We start from the raw sequence: 16,361 nt of genomic DNA on the forward strand, positions 1-16,361 counted from the left end.
ACTGGTAAAGGATTCACAAGCCTGGTTAACACTTTAACCTTTCGTATGCTGAAAAAGATTTTTTTTTATAATACATTTTTACTAAATTATACTTTTTAATTGTTCTACCTTTTTCTTTCTTTTTTTTTGCCATATTTATCTTTCTTTTTTAAACTATATATATATATTAAAAAAAACCTCTGTCTTAAGTGTTAGAAAAAGTATAATAATGTTTAAGATTTTTTTTAATTAAAATTTTCTTGAATTTTAAAGATACTCAGCAGGTAGTTGATGCTCTATGTTTAAATATCGAGTCCTGACCTTAACCAGCATTTGCTCTTTTTTTTACCATCAATTTTGTTAAAATTCCGATATTATTGAAAAAATAATCTATGCAGGATGCTGCAACATGATATAACTGAATGGCCTAGACTTCTCTTTAATGGCAATTAATCTATAACAAGCGATTAAGTCTTTTTTTTATCTATAAATAAATTTGAAAAAATTTCTCTTGAAATCATTTTACTTGATTTGATTTCAGTCCTATTACAGGGAAGAATGACGGAGGACAGAATGGGAAGGAAAAAAAAGGAAAATTTAATGATCCATTGATTATGGATTTTGAGTTTTTTTTAATAATTCCTTTTTATGTGCATTTAATATCACCTTAAAACATTATGCTAAATAAAATAACTAAATGCCACAATTATTGTTAAAAAGAAGAAAATTTAGTCCTGAAGACAGTGCTTTATATCAAAAATTTCATTAGTTTAACACCATTACATGTAAAGTTTTTTGCATACCATCTTCCTTATGCTCTTGAAAAAGGTTCTAACTGACAATTTTTTTTTTTTTTTAAATAGAGATTTCTCATAAGGGGATATGCTATTTAACTATCAAACATTGATTTATTTTGTCCCTTCATTAAGTTTCCAAGGTTTCAGTGAATAAAGGTTTTTTTGTGGAAAACTGTTCTATGTGTATTTGGTAATAAGAGCTACCGATGAGTACTCTTAGAAAACTTGTTTTTTGGCATTAAATTAAAAAAGCAAGAGCGTGAAAGCTGTGGTGTGAACTGCCTAAATATATTTAAATAATAAAATTAAAATATATAAATTTCGTCAGTTTAAAGCTTGCATACAAACAATAAAGGCTTGGCATAATCCTTATTTTCTATTGTTGAGCAATCAACTCTAAAAATAAGTTGCTCTAATTCATTAAAAGTACCATTATTCACTCTGCACTTCAAAGAGTTGGTAGAGCACCCTCATCCAAGCTTGTACGAGAAGTGAGGTGAACAATTGTTAACGATCCCTTCTTCATTCGTGAAGAGGGTAAGTCTAGAGGTGCTGATTCAAGCGTCGGCTGATTAATATCTCGGTGTTGTACTGTTATTCAGTCAAACAAGAATATAAGTTACACTGAAAAAATTATTTAAATATATAATTTTTACTTCTATAGTTTTTGTCAGGAAGAGGTACTTTTTAAATCTGAAGCCACATGACTTCTGAACTATTAAAAAAAGAAAAAAACCTATCACTTTTTTAATACCCAATGCATTGTGATTTTTTATACTCCTATACACTAATAATTATTGCTTTGTGTGTATCAAAGTTATTTGGTATATTTTTTATTTAAGTTCGCAAAATATCAGTTTTAAAACTTTATTCCAATTTTTTTTCCGTGTATATTTTTCTATAACTTAATATTAGAAATTGAACTTTCAAAAAAAAATTTTAAAAATTCTTACTCTCATTATGGGAAGCTTCACTCCCCCTTTTTATCAAAGTTTTTTTTTTTTTTTTTAATTATACTTTTGCATCTTTGATATTATCGTTTCCTGTGTGAAGTGAAGGTTTTGTTTTTATCTTTATAATTATTCTGATCCTTTTTGTATTTCAAGCATGTTTTACTTAATTATTGTGGTATTGGTTTTTAGGAGAGAAATTTTGCTGTGGTTAGTGATTATTACTACTTACTTATGTATGTTGCATTAATTAAATGCTAATAATTCGAAATAATGCTGGGAACTGAACGTTTTTTATTTATTATTAACTAAACTCTGTCTTTTATAAGAGCTTAAGCATCTAGCTCACAGGAAGGGGATATACAATTTGCTTATTTTTGCTGGCAACAGGAGGTCAGTATGAACTGTGTTTGCATAAGATAATTCCTGCCATCAGTAAAAAAAAATCTGTGAAAACTGTTGAAACAGGTGACATGCCACTAATAAGTATTATATCTGGTTACTGTGTTAAACGTATTGAATATTTTATAAAAAGAATGACCTTAAAAAAAATTGCTGTAACAAGAACAGATTACAAGACAAGAACCTCCGTGGCCTCTGATGAACATTTAACGAAACAGCTTTGGGTAGACAATCGCCACTCATTTTAAAGAAAAATCCATTAAATGGTTATCAAAAAAATTAAGGGAAGCCTAACAATAAATAGTACAAATACAAAAGGTAACATATAATTTTAAATTTCAGATTGTGGCAAACTTGGTGTCCAATGGTTATTGAAAGTAATTTTATTTCATTAACTAATATTCATTATGAGGTAAAAACTATTTTAAAAAAGGTTAAAATCTACTTTTCAAAAGATGTACACCGTGAATTTATAAATTAGTATAAAGTATACAATTTCGTTTTTTAATATGTATGTCAATAAACTAGTGAAATACATGGGATTTTATTTTTTTTTAATGTGCAAAAGAAATTGAAAATTCCAATAAGAAATTTGCTATATGTGTATTTAATTGTTTTTATTTCCTTCTCTAAACAATTTAAAGTACTTATTTTAAATATTTGTTTGAATTACGAGTTCGGCTGACTTAAGAAAAACGCTGTTAATGTTTTCTGAGAACAGACTGTGAAAAGCTTAAAACCTTATAACTTAATATTTTTCTTGCTTTTATACCCCTGGTATATTATTTTAAGGTACTGAAGCACTTCAGGAAAGGGAAGGGAAAAAAAAACTTTCAAAAATTATAGAGTGAAATAACATCACTTTAATTTGAAAGGTGTTTTTTATATTTAAAAAAAATTAACCATCTGCTTTGGTTTATGATGTAACGACTCAAGTGGTTATATAAGTTTTATGTGTATGTTTTTTTTAAATGTTATATTCACAGGTAATGGCCGGTTGTGGTGTCTAGAAACAGCTTGTGCCATTTCTGTTTTAAGTTATTACTGCTCGAGTTTCGATTTAAATTTGATAAAAGTAACAAAGAGTAATTTTAAGACAAACTAACTTTTGATTAATTTATGAAATTCGATACACACAATACTCTGTATATTTTCATCATGGATTCTGATTGTAGCTAAGGGGTTTATGTTCTTCTAAAAAATTACAATTAAAAGTAATAATATTTAATTGAAAAAGGTTTGCTCAGTTACGCGAGAAAACATGTTTGGCGTGATGTATATGTTAGGATATTCATTCATCTCATAATGTTGCAATCGGAGGCAAAAAAGTTTTCCCATTTCCCCAATTTATACGATTTATTTCTTAATCGTAAACCAAAGTTTTTTACTTAGTCATTTAGAAATATTATTTCAGAAGCATTAGTGAGCAGCAAAACCGAAGTAGCTGCCCCGTTCTGCCATATTAATATAAAATTGCAGTTTTTCAAATTATTCTCTGTATTAATTTCAATGTTTAAGAGCCCTTTACCCTCGCCATTCATTGGATTTTAGATTAAAATTTTAATTTAATTAAATTTTTGATATTTTTTTTTTACTTAACAGATTTTTGATGATAAAGTATTGTTTTTCTGCAAAATACCTTTTCCAAAAAGGTAGAAAATAAAGATATTTCATTATTAGATTGGGTGAAGTAGAGTGTGATAATTTTTAGAACTTCTATGAATTTTTCCTCTAAACTTGAAAGCAATAAAATGATGCTATTGGTGGTTTTGAGTAATTAATTGAAAACTACACGTTTGTCAGTTTTTAGATTTTTTAAATTCTAATTTTATTACTGTCATCTTATTCTGTAATAAAAGTCATCTACTTGTCATTATTATCGTCATCCGAATTATCAGTTTTCATAAGTTTAAACAACTTATGAAAACTGATTTGGATGACGATAAGAAAAAAAGTTCTTTTAAAGTTAATTGCGTAAAAACAAAGATACTTATCGAAATTCTAAAAATAGGCAACTGCATACAATTTAACTACCTGTCAAAAACTGTTGATTGCAGAACTGTGTTTGCATAATTCTGACGCCAAAAATTGATAGAAAATCCGAATTACTGCACTTTTCATGTCTCAAATTGTTATTGGATGATGACGTGTAGCAGACGATACTGCCATTTAGAATAAAATCCGTCATCAAATTATTTGTGAAAATTAAATAAGGAGGATAAGAATCCCCCCTTCGACAGTCGACCCGGCTGAATCTCCCGAATTCTTATTTCATGGCAATGCATGAAAAATTTTAATTTAGGAAAATATTAACAATTTCAAGCATCTGTTTGTAGTAAATTTTTTGTACCTGAAATTTTGCCCTTTATATTATTTCGTAGTTAGATATAAAAATAACTGAAACACAGGTTTATGCTAAAAGGACATTGATAAGAATTGCAACTTAATGCTTTTGCTATGATAAATTTTGTGGATATTCCTCACCATCCTAGGAAATGTGTGCTCGGTGTTCCATAATCACTACTCTTTATGTGTGTTATTAGAATCCTTATCAAGAACGAAGTTCGCGATTTTAAGCGAAAAAGTAAAATCTGTCACATTTCCTGTGTGAAAAATTCAAAGCTAGTTTGACAGACCAATAAAACTTAAACTTCTTAGGTTCCTTGGGAAATGATGCATGTCTTGAATTCAAAAGTAATTCAATAGCGTTTTTGATTCTCTTTATTATTAATTTGAAACTCGTATGTGATTATTTTGTTATCGTCATTTTTAACAAAGATTCTAAAAATGTATTATAAAGAAAAGAAATTGTGGAACACCTTGTGTATCTGCAAATAATAAATTAATAATTTAAATTGCTTGTCAACACTAAAAGAAAATTTACAAGTGCGAGGCATATATTATTACTTTATCTTTTAAACTATCTTCTTTTTTTTAATTCGTTTTTTTTTATTTAAAAATTTCAAATTGGTCTTTATTTGCACAGTTTCCCTAAGTTTGTACAGAATTTAAGCACATTTTTATATCCTTGTACGTTTTACGACCCTTTGATTATTTTAAAACGTTTTCAAGTTTTATATCTTCTATGTGTTTTTTTTTCTTCTCTCACTTAGAGTAAATATATGTATTTGTAATATAACATTAATAAACTTCTTTGTATACTATTGGACTACATGAGCCTTTCTTTATTCAATATTTCACTTTATAATCAACAGCTGACATTTTTTATTCATGTTTAACTTCACGTTAGATATTTAATATTATTTATACTTCGTGTTTACCGAACCGTAAGGACTTCTCTAAACATATAAATTTAGGATTTTTGTCAAAATAAAGTGAAAAGCGTTTGCCGTATATGGGTCTGACATTTACGTATTTTAGTTTGGGAGAAAAGAACACACTCTGATATCAGTCACATTACTGGTGAGATAGGCAGGATTTAAAAACACGAAAACCTTTTTAAAATTAAAACGATTATTAGTAGAAACAAAAAATACCGTCAAGCAATTTTTTTTTTCATCCCTCCTTCCTTACCAGTAACTCATTACTACCTCATTTCTTTTTAGATAGATTATAGAAAATTATGTTTTAAGGGTGGTTCTTGCGAAGCACCTTTTTTGTTTGAAAACCAAAATTTAATGTTAGTCTGATCGTATAGCTTTAATAATTTAATGCAAAAGGGTGAAAATAATATTCATAGTTGACGGACCTAGTGCAATTTTTTTTTTAAAAAAAACAAATTCTTAGTCTAGTGATACAAGATTTAAGATCGACTGTGCGACTCCAAATTTAAAAGAGATTCAATATCTAATGTGTAATAATTTAATGTCTTGAAGAATCAGTAATACGATTTACTGCAATTCGGTTTAAGAAAAAATAAACTTAGGAAACCAAATATTTATTCTTTCTAAGTGAAAAAGTTCAACTACATATGGCGCTGCTGACTGGAAAAATTATAAAACAAATACTTTCATTCGAGCTTTTCTAGATTTTGCCCTAAGACTAAGATGCTTTAAAGTTTTACTAACTTAGCAGCGCAATCTGTTGTTAAACTTGGTAACTTGACGAGAAAGACTTTTAATTTCCTTGACAGGTCACAGCAAATTATACATTTCGATCTCCTTCCCTTTCGAAGAAAATTTGAATAATGTAATCTCTTTTTTTACAATGCATTAAGTTAAACAACGTAAAAAGATAAATGATCTAACACAGATATACTAAAATGTGGGTTCGATTATGAATAATGCTTCTCTATAGTGGGAACTGAATTGTCAGTGTCCACCATTATAGAACGAACAAGTTCGCTATAGTAGTGTGAGAGTTAGAAGCCCATTTAGATACTTGAAATTATTGATCTGGGTTATTGTGCAGCGATGAATTGGGCAAACAGTTTATAAAAAAAAGCTTAATAATGTAATTGCTTTGATGCTCTAATTCAGGGGCTCCAATTATGAAGAGCCTTCAATAGTGTCGAAACAGAGAATCATTTTGTGTATCGATATAGAAGTCATTTCATTTAAGTCGATCATTTTAGGCCCGAAGCTTTAGTATATCTGATTACGTTACGTTATTTGTTCTCTTTATCATGTCGTTTAGTTTAATACATTTGTAATACAATTTAAACTCTTTCTGTATTTGAATTTGAAGAATATGAAAAATGGTATCACATGCGTGGAACTGAAACGTTTTATTTTGTATAAAAGAGATTTGGTGCAGAAACGGAAGTGGAACTTAGCATACATAATAAGGGATCAGATTCTTTTTATTAGAACAATTGACAAGTGATTCTGAAATGTTTTAAATTGGTCTACTCTAGATTGAATTAGAATTAATTATTAAAGATTTGAAATGTTGAAGAATTATGAATTTATAAAAATTTTAAGATATGCAGTTTAAATAATTTCACGTATGTGAAAATGCTTCTGTAGAATTTTTCCTTTAATTTTATAACCGTAATTAAACTTTTTGATGAAAATAACCCGCATTTGCGTTACATAGAGGGGAAAACCTCTCACGGTAAGCCTGCCGGCAAGGGGATTCTAACTTATGATCCGTCTACCGTTGAGGATATTTTACACCAGCACTGTGGTCGGTGCGAACAATTGCTCGAGAGTGAGAGCATTTGCAAAACGTATTTATTTATTTTAGCTGTTTGGAACCAGCTATGACACACTTTTGAAAACTATTGATAAGGCGTGCGGCAAATATCTTGAAATTAACGACATGGGAAACTGAGTGGAGAGGAAAGAATTAAGCTGTTGATTTCACAAATCTATTTTAAATGTCTCAGTACTTAGTTCAATCGTAACTATTATATTTATAATAAATTTCCCAAGTAATGAAGATTAACGATTCTTAATAAAAAAAATTACTAAAAACATTTTGTTACAAAGGGAATTATTTATCTGTACAGCATAGCAATCGATAAGAAAATTTCGATAGCATGATAATACACAGAAAAACATCTTTTTCCCATTGCATCAAGGCCTCCGCACTCTCATCAATAGTTACATCAAACAATGAGGTTAAATTATGGTATCCCCCGTTCATTTTACTATATGAAACTGAAATGTACATTTACAAACACGAAATTTATATTTTCAAAAGATTTTATATTTAAATTTTTTTTTTCCAGGAAAAAGAATGCGTATTTTTCTGAAAGTCTAAAATTTTAATTCTAAGAAGAAAAAATTGCGAATTTCGATGGATCGAGTTCATTAACTTGAAAACGATCAGCATTGAATATGTGCTGTTATTCTTGGCAATTTTTGCAGAAAGTTGAAAAAAATTCGTCTGATTTACTTTTTAACAAGGAAAACGCATGAATAATTTGCAGACGATTTTAACATCTTATATTGTTAAAATATTTTTACTTCAGTTATATTTTCTACCAAAGTGTAAGGAAAGTGGCGTGTTAAAGTTGAGCTAAACTTCTCCACATAAGTTAAAATGTTAATTAAAGTGAAGATAATTAAAAACAGCGCCGTATCGCACATCGAATATGTTGAAATATAATTCTTTCTCGTATACATCTTTTACTTAACTTAAATTTATTATTTGTTTATGTATTTTATTGTAACAGTGATATATTTTTGTTTTGTGTACCTGGCAACTTCGTTGTATAATTAATTTATGTTTGACATGTCTTCGTGCCGGTCTTAAGTTAGAAATATATAGTGAAAGAATTGAAATATTTTTGAAAGATTATAGTATGTGTCACTTAAGAGAATCGATACTCGACGGGCTTGGCTTACTCGAAATAAAATGAAAAGAATAGCTGCTAACGTAAACAAATGCCACGTTTCAAGAACGTGGAAGAACCAATCAGGATCGAGATATCCACACTACGTCACTTACAAGTATACCATTAAAATGATTCATTCATTGTATAATATTTAAAAAGTATCAAACAATTACTTATGGACTAATAATTATTTAAATGCTAAGCATATAGATAATTTTATAAAATTATATCATTACCAGTAACCAAAATACCGAATACGAAATTGAAAAGAAAACAATAATTTAAAAAAATCATTCATACTTGTCAAAAGATCGTCATGAAAAACTTAGGTGTTTTGTAATCGTTTGAAATATTTATTGGCAACGTGAAATCTGTGGAATAATCTTTAAGAGATCACTTTTAAAATAAAATGTTTCGATTTATATTATATATTTCGATTTTTTTTAATTGCAAAAGGTGAAAATAAGCATTTTAATGAGTTATCAACAGAAGTTTTAATTATTAACTTTTAATCAAATATAGTCAGAAGAAAGTAATTAATTTAAAATAATTATTATTTTTGAAACTCTTCAGATGTCAATAACAAATATGGAATTCCAACATTTAATATAAAAGGAAAATTTCAAGACGTCACACCTTTATGGTAATATTATCTTAATTAACAAATATTCAATTTTATTTTACATTACTGTTTAAATACTCAAAGTGTTTTTTTACCTATTTGATTTTTGTTGGCTTTTTACGAGATACTTAATTATCTGATTTTTTCTTTTGAATTATTGAATCAATAAATGTTATTAGGTGAGAGAGTTAGTTCGATTCATAAATATTTGAAATTCATTCTTTGTAAAATAGGCGTCATTTACTGCTCTATAGTTCACACATGTCGAACACGAAAAAAATATCACTTTGGATCTTCTTTAATTACGTACAACTTATAGAAAAATGACATTTTACATTTCTGTAGTTAAAGTAAATTAGAAAAAAATGTAATCTAATATTATATATAAATCTTACTTGTATAACTTTTTTAATTATTTTATTATTTTTTTTAAATGTGTATTTTGGGAACATATGTAGTTAAAGATTTTATGCATTAGCAAAAAATTGCGAAGAAAAATTTTTATTCAGGGTATTTCGTAATGACCACTCTTAATATTTGTTTCAAGAATGCTTAATATAAAAAGGAAGTGAATAAAAGGTTTAAAATTTATTAGAGGTTTCAAATTATTATTTAAGCGAGATAATATTATAATGCGAACTGAAAACCAATAAATCCCTAATGAAGAAAGCTAGATTAAAAACAACAAACTCAGTTTGATTATCGGAAGAAACAGAGAGGAGATGAAAGATGATTATAGAAATGCCCTCATTTTTCATTAGGCAATAAAACTGGTTTTATCTTACTATTGACTTGTCACATATTTTGATTTTTTTTCCTGCAGCTTAAATTTTAAACTACTGCCTCTTATATGCATACTTTTTTACTTCTGAAAAAGTATATTAAGGACGGTCAATACGAAATACTCTGCATACGTGCGATTTCGTAGTTATAATTTTTTTACTGATTTTCTGTTTCATACATTTGACAATCCAACATTTTGAACAATTTTTAATCCTAATGATTATGTTTTGATTAATGAAACTGCGACTCTCATAGTTTGATTGTTCTTAGAAAGGCGGGTTAAAAAGAAACTAATTATTTATGAATTTGAAATGAAATTTGATACATACTTCGCATTTGGCTTAACTTGGCTATATATAATAGCTTGGTAAAAGAAATTGGATGTTTATTAGTGTGATCTACCAAATAGTCACCATATTTGGCGTTTTTAGTGCCAAAATTATAATATTGTATTGTATAACTTTAATCTCGTTCTATTTACTTAAACTTTATTCATATTTAAAAATTTGTTTTTAGAGTGTCAGCAGAAATAATTTTACAATAAAAAAATATTGCTAACTAAAAATATCCACAAAATAATCTCGACTTTCTCTAAAACAACTAGTATTACAATGTGTAATAGCCTGGCAAATGTAATGTATTTGCTTCTATTCGTGATTTACCGATTGGCCACCAGAATTGACATCTTTTATATCGAAATTATTGAGAAACATTCACATCTTGTTCAATTTAATGGTAAATACTTAATCGGAACATTAAATTTTTTCTTATGTCAGTAAAAGCTGGGATTTTTCATCAATTAAAAAAAAAATTTTGTTAACAGAGAATAAATCAGCATAATATTCTAAATTTTTGCTTTAAACAGCAACTTTTATTTTTTTTAACTTTTGTTCGATACCAAATAATTGATTTCTACGCTGGTTCGTTTGATAACAAATGAAATGGACTGTATTAAAGATTTTTATTATGATTGGTGCTACGAGCACGCTCATGCTATAAGATCAACAACTAATTTTCAACTGATTAGGGTTACAACAAACGGTGGCGAGGATGCTGAGACAAAGATGCCAAGTTGGCGCTATATTTCTGAGATATTGAACATCCACCCGCCGTTGAATTATATTCAATAAACATACAAATTAGCATAACAATGGTACATAAACATATTCCAATATAAAATTTACAAAGATTGAATAAATGCTGTAGGTACACATTATGAGAAAATTAACACACATCTTTTTTAATTGTCCAATGGCAAAATACACAATTTATTAATGCTACGTTTAACAATTCCCTTGCTCGTTTTAATCTCCGCTACTCTAACCTTTCTATCCGTTCCAGGAAATAGTTTTAAAATTCGTCCCAAGACCCACTGATTTACAGGAAGATTATCCTCCTTTATTAAAACCATCGCATTTAAAATTATGTTTGTTTTCTCTACCTTCCATTTTGTTCTTTGTTGCAAATTGTTCAAATAGTCGCGAGACCACTTAGTCCAAATGTATTGAACAATTTTTGTCAACCTTTGCCATCGAGAAAGTCGGGTTTCCGATTTATCCAACAAACGTGGTTCAGCTATGGCAGTTATAGATCTTCCAACCAAAAAATGCCCTGGTGTCAGAACATCCAGGTCATCAATATCATCTGACAAAGGTGTTAATGGCCGAGAATTTAGGATTCCTTCGACTTGTGCTGTTATTGTAAGGAATTCCTCAAATGTTAATTTTAGATTTCCTGTAGCTCGTTTTAAGTAAAACTTAAAGGATTTGACCCCTGCCTCCCAGAGGCCCCCGAAATTTGGAGCTCTGGGAGGAATAAAATTCCAAACTATCCCTTCAGATGCCAAATAGGATGCTAGTTTATCGTCAGGAAATCTAGTTAAATTCTGCAATCGCTGCAATTCCCTACTAGCCCCAACAAAGTTTTTTGCATTATCAGATGATATCGTAGCACATTTGCCACGCCTAGCTACAAAACGCTTTAAAGTAGCAAGAAAGGCATCGGTTGTTAAATCGGAAACAACTTCTAAGTGAATCGCCTTCGAGGCTAAACACACAAATATTGCAACATAAATCCGTTGAAAATTCCCCTTTCTCTGGTGTTTATATTTAATTTGGAAAGGGCCGCAATAATCAACACCAGAATGCAAAAAAGGATAATTAGGGTTTACTCTTTCTCGAGGCAAGGTTCCCATAAGTTGATTTGAAACAAGGGGTTTATGTTTAAAACAAACTATGCATTTATGTACAATTTTCCTAGCTATCGATCGACCACGAAGTGGCCAAAACCTTTCTCTAGTGCAATATAACAACGCTTGAGGTCCTAAATGGAGATTTTTGATATGCAAATGAGTCATTAACAATTTAGTGAAAGGATGGTCTGCAGGAAGTATAGCTGGATGCTTTTGAGAATAATCCAGAGCAGCATTATGCAAACGACCACCGACTCGGACAATTTGATGACCATCAAGGAAAGGATTTAAAGAGTTAAGTTTACTCTTACCTGAAAAAGCCTTGCCCTTGGAAATGGCCTCTATTTCCTCCTTAAAAGCAGATGCTTGTACATTTCTAACTAAAAAGGATTCCGTGTCCTTTAGTTCATTAGAGGATAACTTACCAAATATTTTGCTACCTGGATTTCTACAGTTGAATATGAATCTGAAAGCATAACTTAAAACATTCAAAAGTTTAGTATAATTATTGCTACGATTTAAAATATTGTCAATTAAGTCCAGTTTATAAGAAGTTAGAAGTATTTTGGCAGGGGGTTTGAGTTCCTGTAAAAATTCACTGTCCGAAGAGAGTTTTTCAAATTCTATTGGAACAATATTCAGCTCTTGTTTCAAAAAATCTGGTCCGAACCACCAGAGTTCATGGGAGGAAATTTCCGAAGCATTCAGACCACGAGAGAGGACATCTGCAGGATTTTTATCAGATGCAACGTGATTCCAATGACAGTTCTTAGTTAGTTCTTGTATTACTTTAACTCGATTGCTGATAAAAGTCTTGAGTTGATCAGGTGACCGTTGAAGCCATGCCAACACAATTGTAGAATCTGTCCACAACATTATTTGTTGAATGGGCAAGGTTAGAGACTTCAGAACCTTGTTCAAAAGCTGTGCCAATAAAACACTGGCACACAATTCTAAGCGAGGGATCGTGATAGGTTTCACTGGTGAAACGCGGGACTTGCTGCACAAAAGTCTCGTATATGATGTTTCTCCCGAAATTGATTGCATGTACAGAACTGCTCCATACGCAACGGCTGATGCATCGGAGAAGCCGTGAATCAGGATTCCCCTCTTCTCCCCCACGTGACGAGGAATTTGCATGTTTTCAATGGCAGGTAGAGTAGAAACAAAACACTGCCAGTCCTTAGCCATTGAATCTGGAAGCGGTTCATCCCATTCCAATCTGAGTATCCAGAGTTTCTGGAGAAACAATTTAGCCTTGGTTAGTATGGGACCAAGGAATCCAAGGGGGTCGAACAAGCGTGAGATGGTGGATAAGACCTTTCGTTTGGTGTATGAGTCATGCATATTTACATCAACCTTGAAAGTAAAATAATCTAAATTTGGGTTCCAGATAACCCCAAGGGATTTAATGGTATTAGGTGGCTCACAAGAGAAATCATAGGCTTGGTCTTCTAATGGTATGGAATTAGGAATTTTTGAAGTGTTAGTGCACCACTTGTGTAAGCTCATACCCGCCTTTTTAAACAGCTCTACTAACTGTTCTTGTAGTAATTGAAATTCTTGAAAGTCTGAACTACCTGACAAAATGTCATCCATATAAGTGTCTCTAATTATTACAGCAGCGGCTAAGGGAAAACTATCACCCTCATCAATGGCTAGTTGTTTAATAGTTCTGGTTGCTAAGTAGGGTGCACAAGAAGTTCCGTATGTAACAGTGTTAAGTTTGAAGGTTTGCACTGGGTCATTCACGCTATTCTTCCATAATATCAACTGTAAATTCCGATGATCAGGGTGAATCAAAATTTGCCTAAACATTTTAGAAATGTCAGTAGTGAACACATATACATGTTGCCTGAATCGCAAAAGTATTGAAGATAAATCTTGTTGTATAGTACCGCCCTTGTACAAAATATCATTTAAAGAAAGACCGGATGTCGTTTTGGAGGAAGCGTTAAATACCACCCTCAACTTAGTGGTTTTACTATCTGGGCGAAGTACACCATGATGAGGTAAAAAATACGAAGTTGTTTTATCAAGAGGTTCTACAACTAATTGCATATGCTGCAAGTCAGCATATTCCATTAAGAATGATTTGTAAAGTGATTGCAACTCCTCATCTTTTGAGAGTTTTTTCCATAACTGATTTAAACGCATTTCGGCAACGGCTTTAGAATCACCGAGCGAAGAGGGATCCTCCTTCAAAGGCAACTGTACTATGTAACGCCCTTCATGATTTCGATAATGAGTATTGTTGTATTGAGTTTCGCATAACTCAAATTCGACACTATGTTCAACAGAGGGCTCCTCAACAGTTTCTATATTCCAAAATGCTTGTAGCTGTTTATCAAGGCTTTCCGAATTTATATCTGAACTAAGCGTTAATCCACAATATGCTCTATTTGTACTATTATCGGAGCTCCCTACGACTATGTAACCAAAAACAGTTTCTTGAAACAACCAATTACTACATGGCGATCGAAGCTGATTTGGCTTTAAAATTTCAAAAAAGAGCTCGCAACCTATAATTAATTCTACTTCTTTTTGTGTGTTAAACTCTGGATCAGCCAAATTAATGTCCGATGGAATCTTTATATTAGATACTTCAACCGGATTAATTATCGTCAAATTTGTAATCGAAGGAACAATTAAAAATTCTAAAGATGTTGAAAAACTTCCACTATTGTTTTTAATTACAGTGGTTATCTTTTGTTTGATATTAACCGAAATATCACTCAATCCAGAAACAGAAGCATTTATTTTTTCCTTTTTCAACATTAAGTTATTAGCTAAATTTTGTTTACAGAAAGAAAGATGAGAAGCGGAATCCAAAATCGCTCTGCATGGATAGTAGTCTCCCAATTCATTTCTAATATAAACAACTGCAGTAGGCAAGAGAATATTTTGTTTCTTTTTTGATACTAAATAATTAGAAAAAGTGTTCGAATGTTCTTGTGGGAATGAATCATGCACTTGCGAGACAGTTGTTTGATCGGCGCCTGGCATCGTAGAAACTGAGGAGGTAGGAGGCGGGGAAGAAATCTCATAAATATGCAGTAAAGTGTTATGGCGTTTTTTACAAACGAAGCAAGAATTATTCGATTTACAGTCTTTAACTTTGTGATTATTCTTTAGGCAATTAATACACAAATTTAATCGTTTTATTTCATTAAATCTATCCGAAACCTTCATATTTTGAAAAGTATTGCACTTATAAATCATGTGTGGTAATTTACAGATTACACAAGAGTTAGGATTATTATTCGAATTCAGGAAAGATTTACTCTTATTAACAGCTTGCTTATGTTTATAAATTGAAGAAGAAGCTGTTCGACTAATACTATCAAGAATTTGGCTTCTTTTTTCTAAAAATTCTAAAAAGTTATCCAGTTCTGGTATTTCATTTGATGCGATCGTTTGTTCATATTGTTTTCTAGTTTCTCGATCTACCTTTTTCAAAATGATGTTAAGCAAAAGTATGTCAGATAAATTATTACGATCAAAATTTAGAAGCTTCAAAGCTCTGATATTTTTCTTTAAAATATCTACCATGTTTCTAATATCTCCAGCTGATTCATTTGTAAGTTTTTCAATTTCCAAAATTTGATTTATGTAAGTCTCAGTCAGGAGACGTTTATTCTCAAATCTATTTTCTAATGCTTTTAAAAGTGATTCAAAAGAATCGTCAACAGTTTCCAGACGTTTAGCGTCGCCCAGCAATGACGCTTTCAAATAATGCAGTTTTTGAGAGTCATTTAAATCATTGTTTTTAGTTATAATGTTATCAAATTGCGATTTAAAATTGGGCCATTCGTCAAATTTACCATGAAATACCGGTAGTGGTATCTCGGGTAGTTTAATTTCTAGTTTTGTTTTCGAATCAGCCTGAGATATTTCATTTTCACAATTAATTATTGAAGGTTTAATTATCAAAGAGTTAAGAATATCTTTAATTCTTACCTCCAGAGCTTCGAGTCTGTCTACTGTTCCCTCCAAGTCCGTTTCTACTTCAGTTACCTCAGGGTCAGTTATGTCTTTTAGCCCATAATAATGCTCCTTTAATTCATCAACTTTTTTATACAATTGTTCCACACGCTTCAGCTTGACCTCTAATTCAGTATGGTTATGTTCCTTCGTCTGGTCAATGTATGTTTCTAGCTTTGTTATGGTACCTTTGACGGCACGCTTCGATCTATTTAGTTTTTCTTTTTCCATCTCCGGGTGTTAAGGATCACTAATGTTCGATACCAAATAATTGATTTCTACGCTGGTTCGTTAGATAACAAATGAAATGGACTGTATTAAAGATTTTTATTATGATTGGTGCTACGAGCACGCTCATGCTATAAGATCAACAACTAATTTTCAACTGATTAGGGTTACAACAAACGGT

General features: G+C 30.7%; 2 protein-coding genes across 2 annotated transcripts in view; one reads left to right on the plus strand and one right to left on the minus strand.

The window, feature by feature from the left end:
* Nucleotides 1-8,727: 8,727 nt before the first annotated feature.
* Nucleotides 8,728-16,361, plus strand: part of LOC107455429 (uncharacterized) — a 28,792-nt gene continuing 21,158 nt past the window's right edge. The window contains exon 1 of the mRNA XM_016072990.4: nt 8,728-9,015. The gene's annotated coding sequence lies outside the window, so the exon portion shown is untranslated. The remainder of the gene's footprint in view (nt 9,016-16,361) is intronic.
* On the minus strand, nt 11,018-16,183 carry LOC147811845 (uncharacterized). Its single transcript, XM_087162242.1, has 3 exons — nt 15,929-16,183; nt 12,568-14,557; nt 11,018-12,348 (listed from the first exon to the last, which is right to left on the minus strand). The coding sequence occupies exons 1-3, from the start codon at nt 16,181-16,183 to the stop codon at nt 11,018-11,020; spliced, it is 3,576 nt and encodes a 1,191-aa protein (XP_087018368.1).

Source organism: Parasteatoda tepidariorum, chromosome 4 (genome assembly GCF_982258835.1).
Source record: "Parasteatoda tepidariorum strain Cologne lab strain chromosome 4, Ptep-v5.0, whole genome shotgun sequence".
NCBI lineage: Eukaryota > Metazoa > Arthropoda > Arachnida > Araneae > Theridiidae > Parasteatoda > Parasteatoda tepidariorum.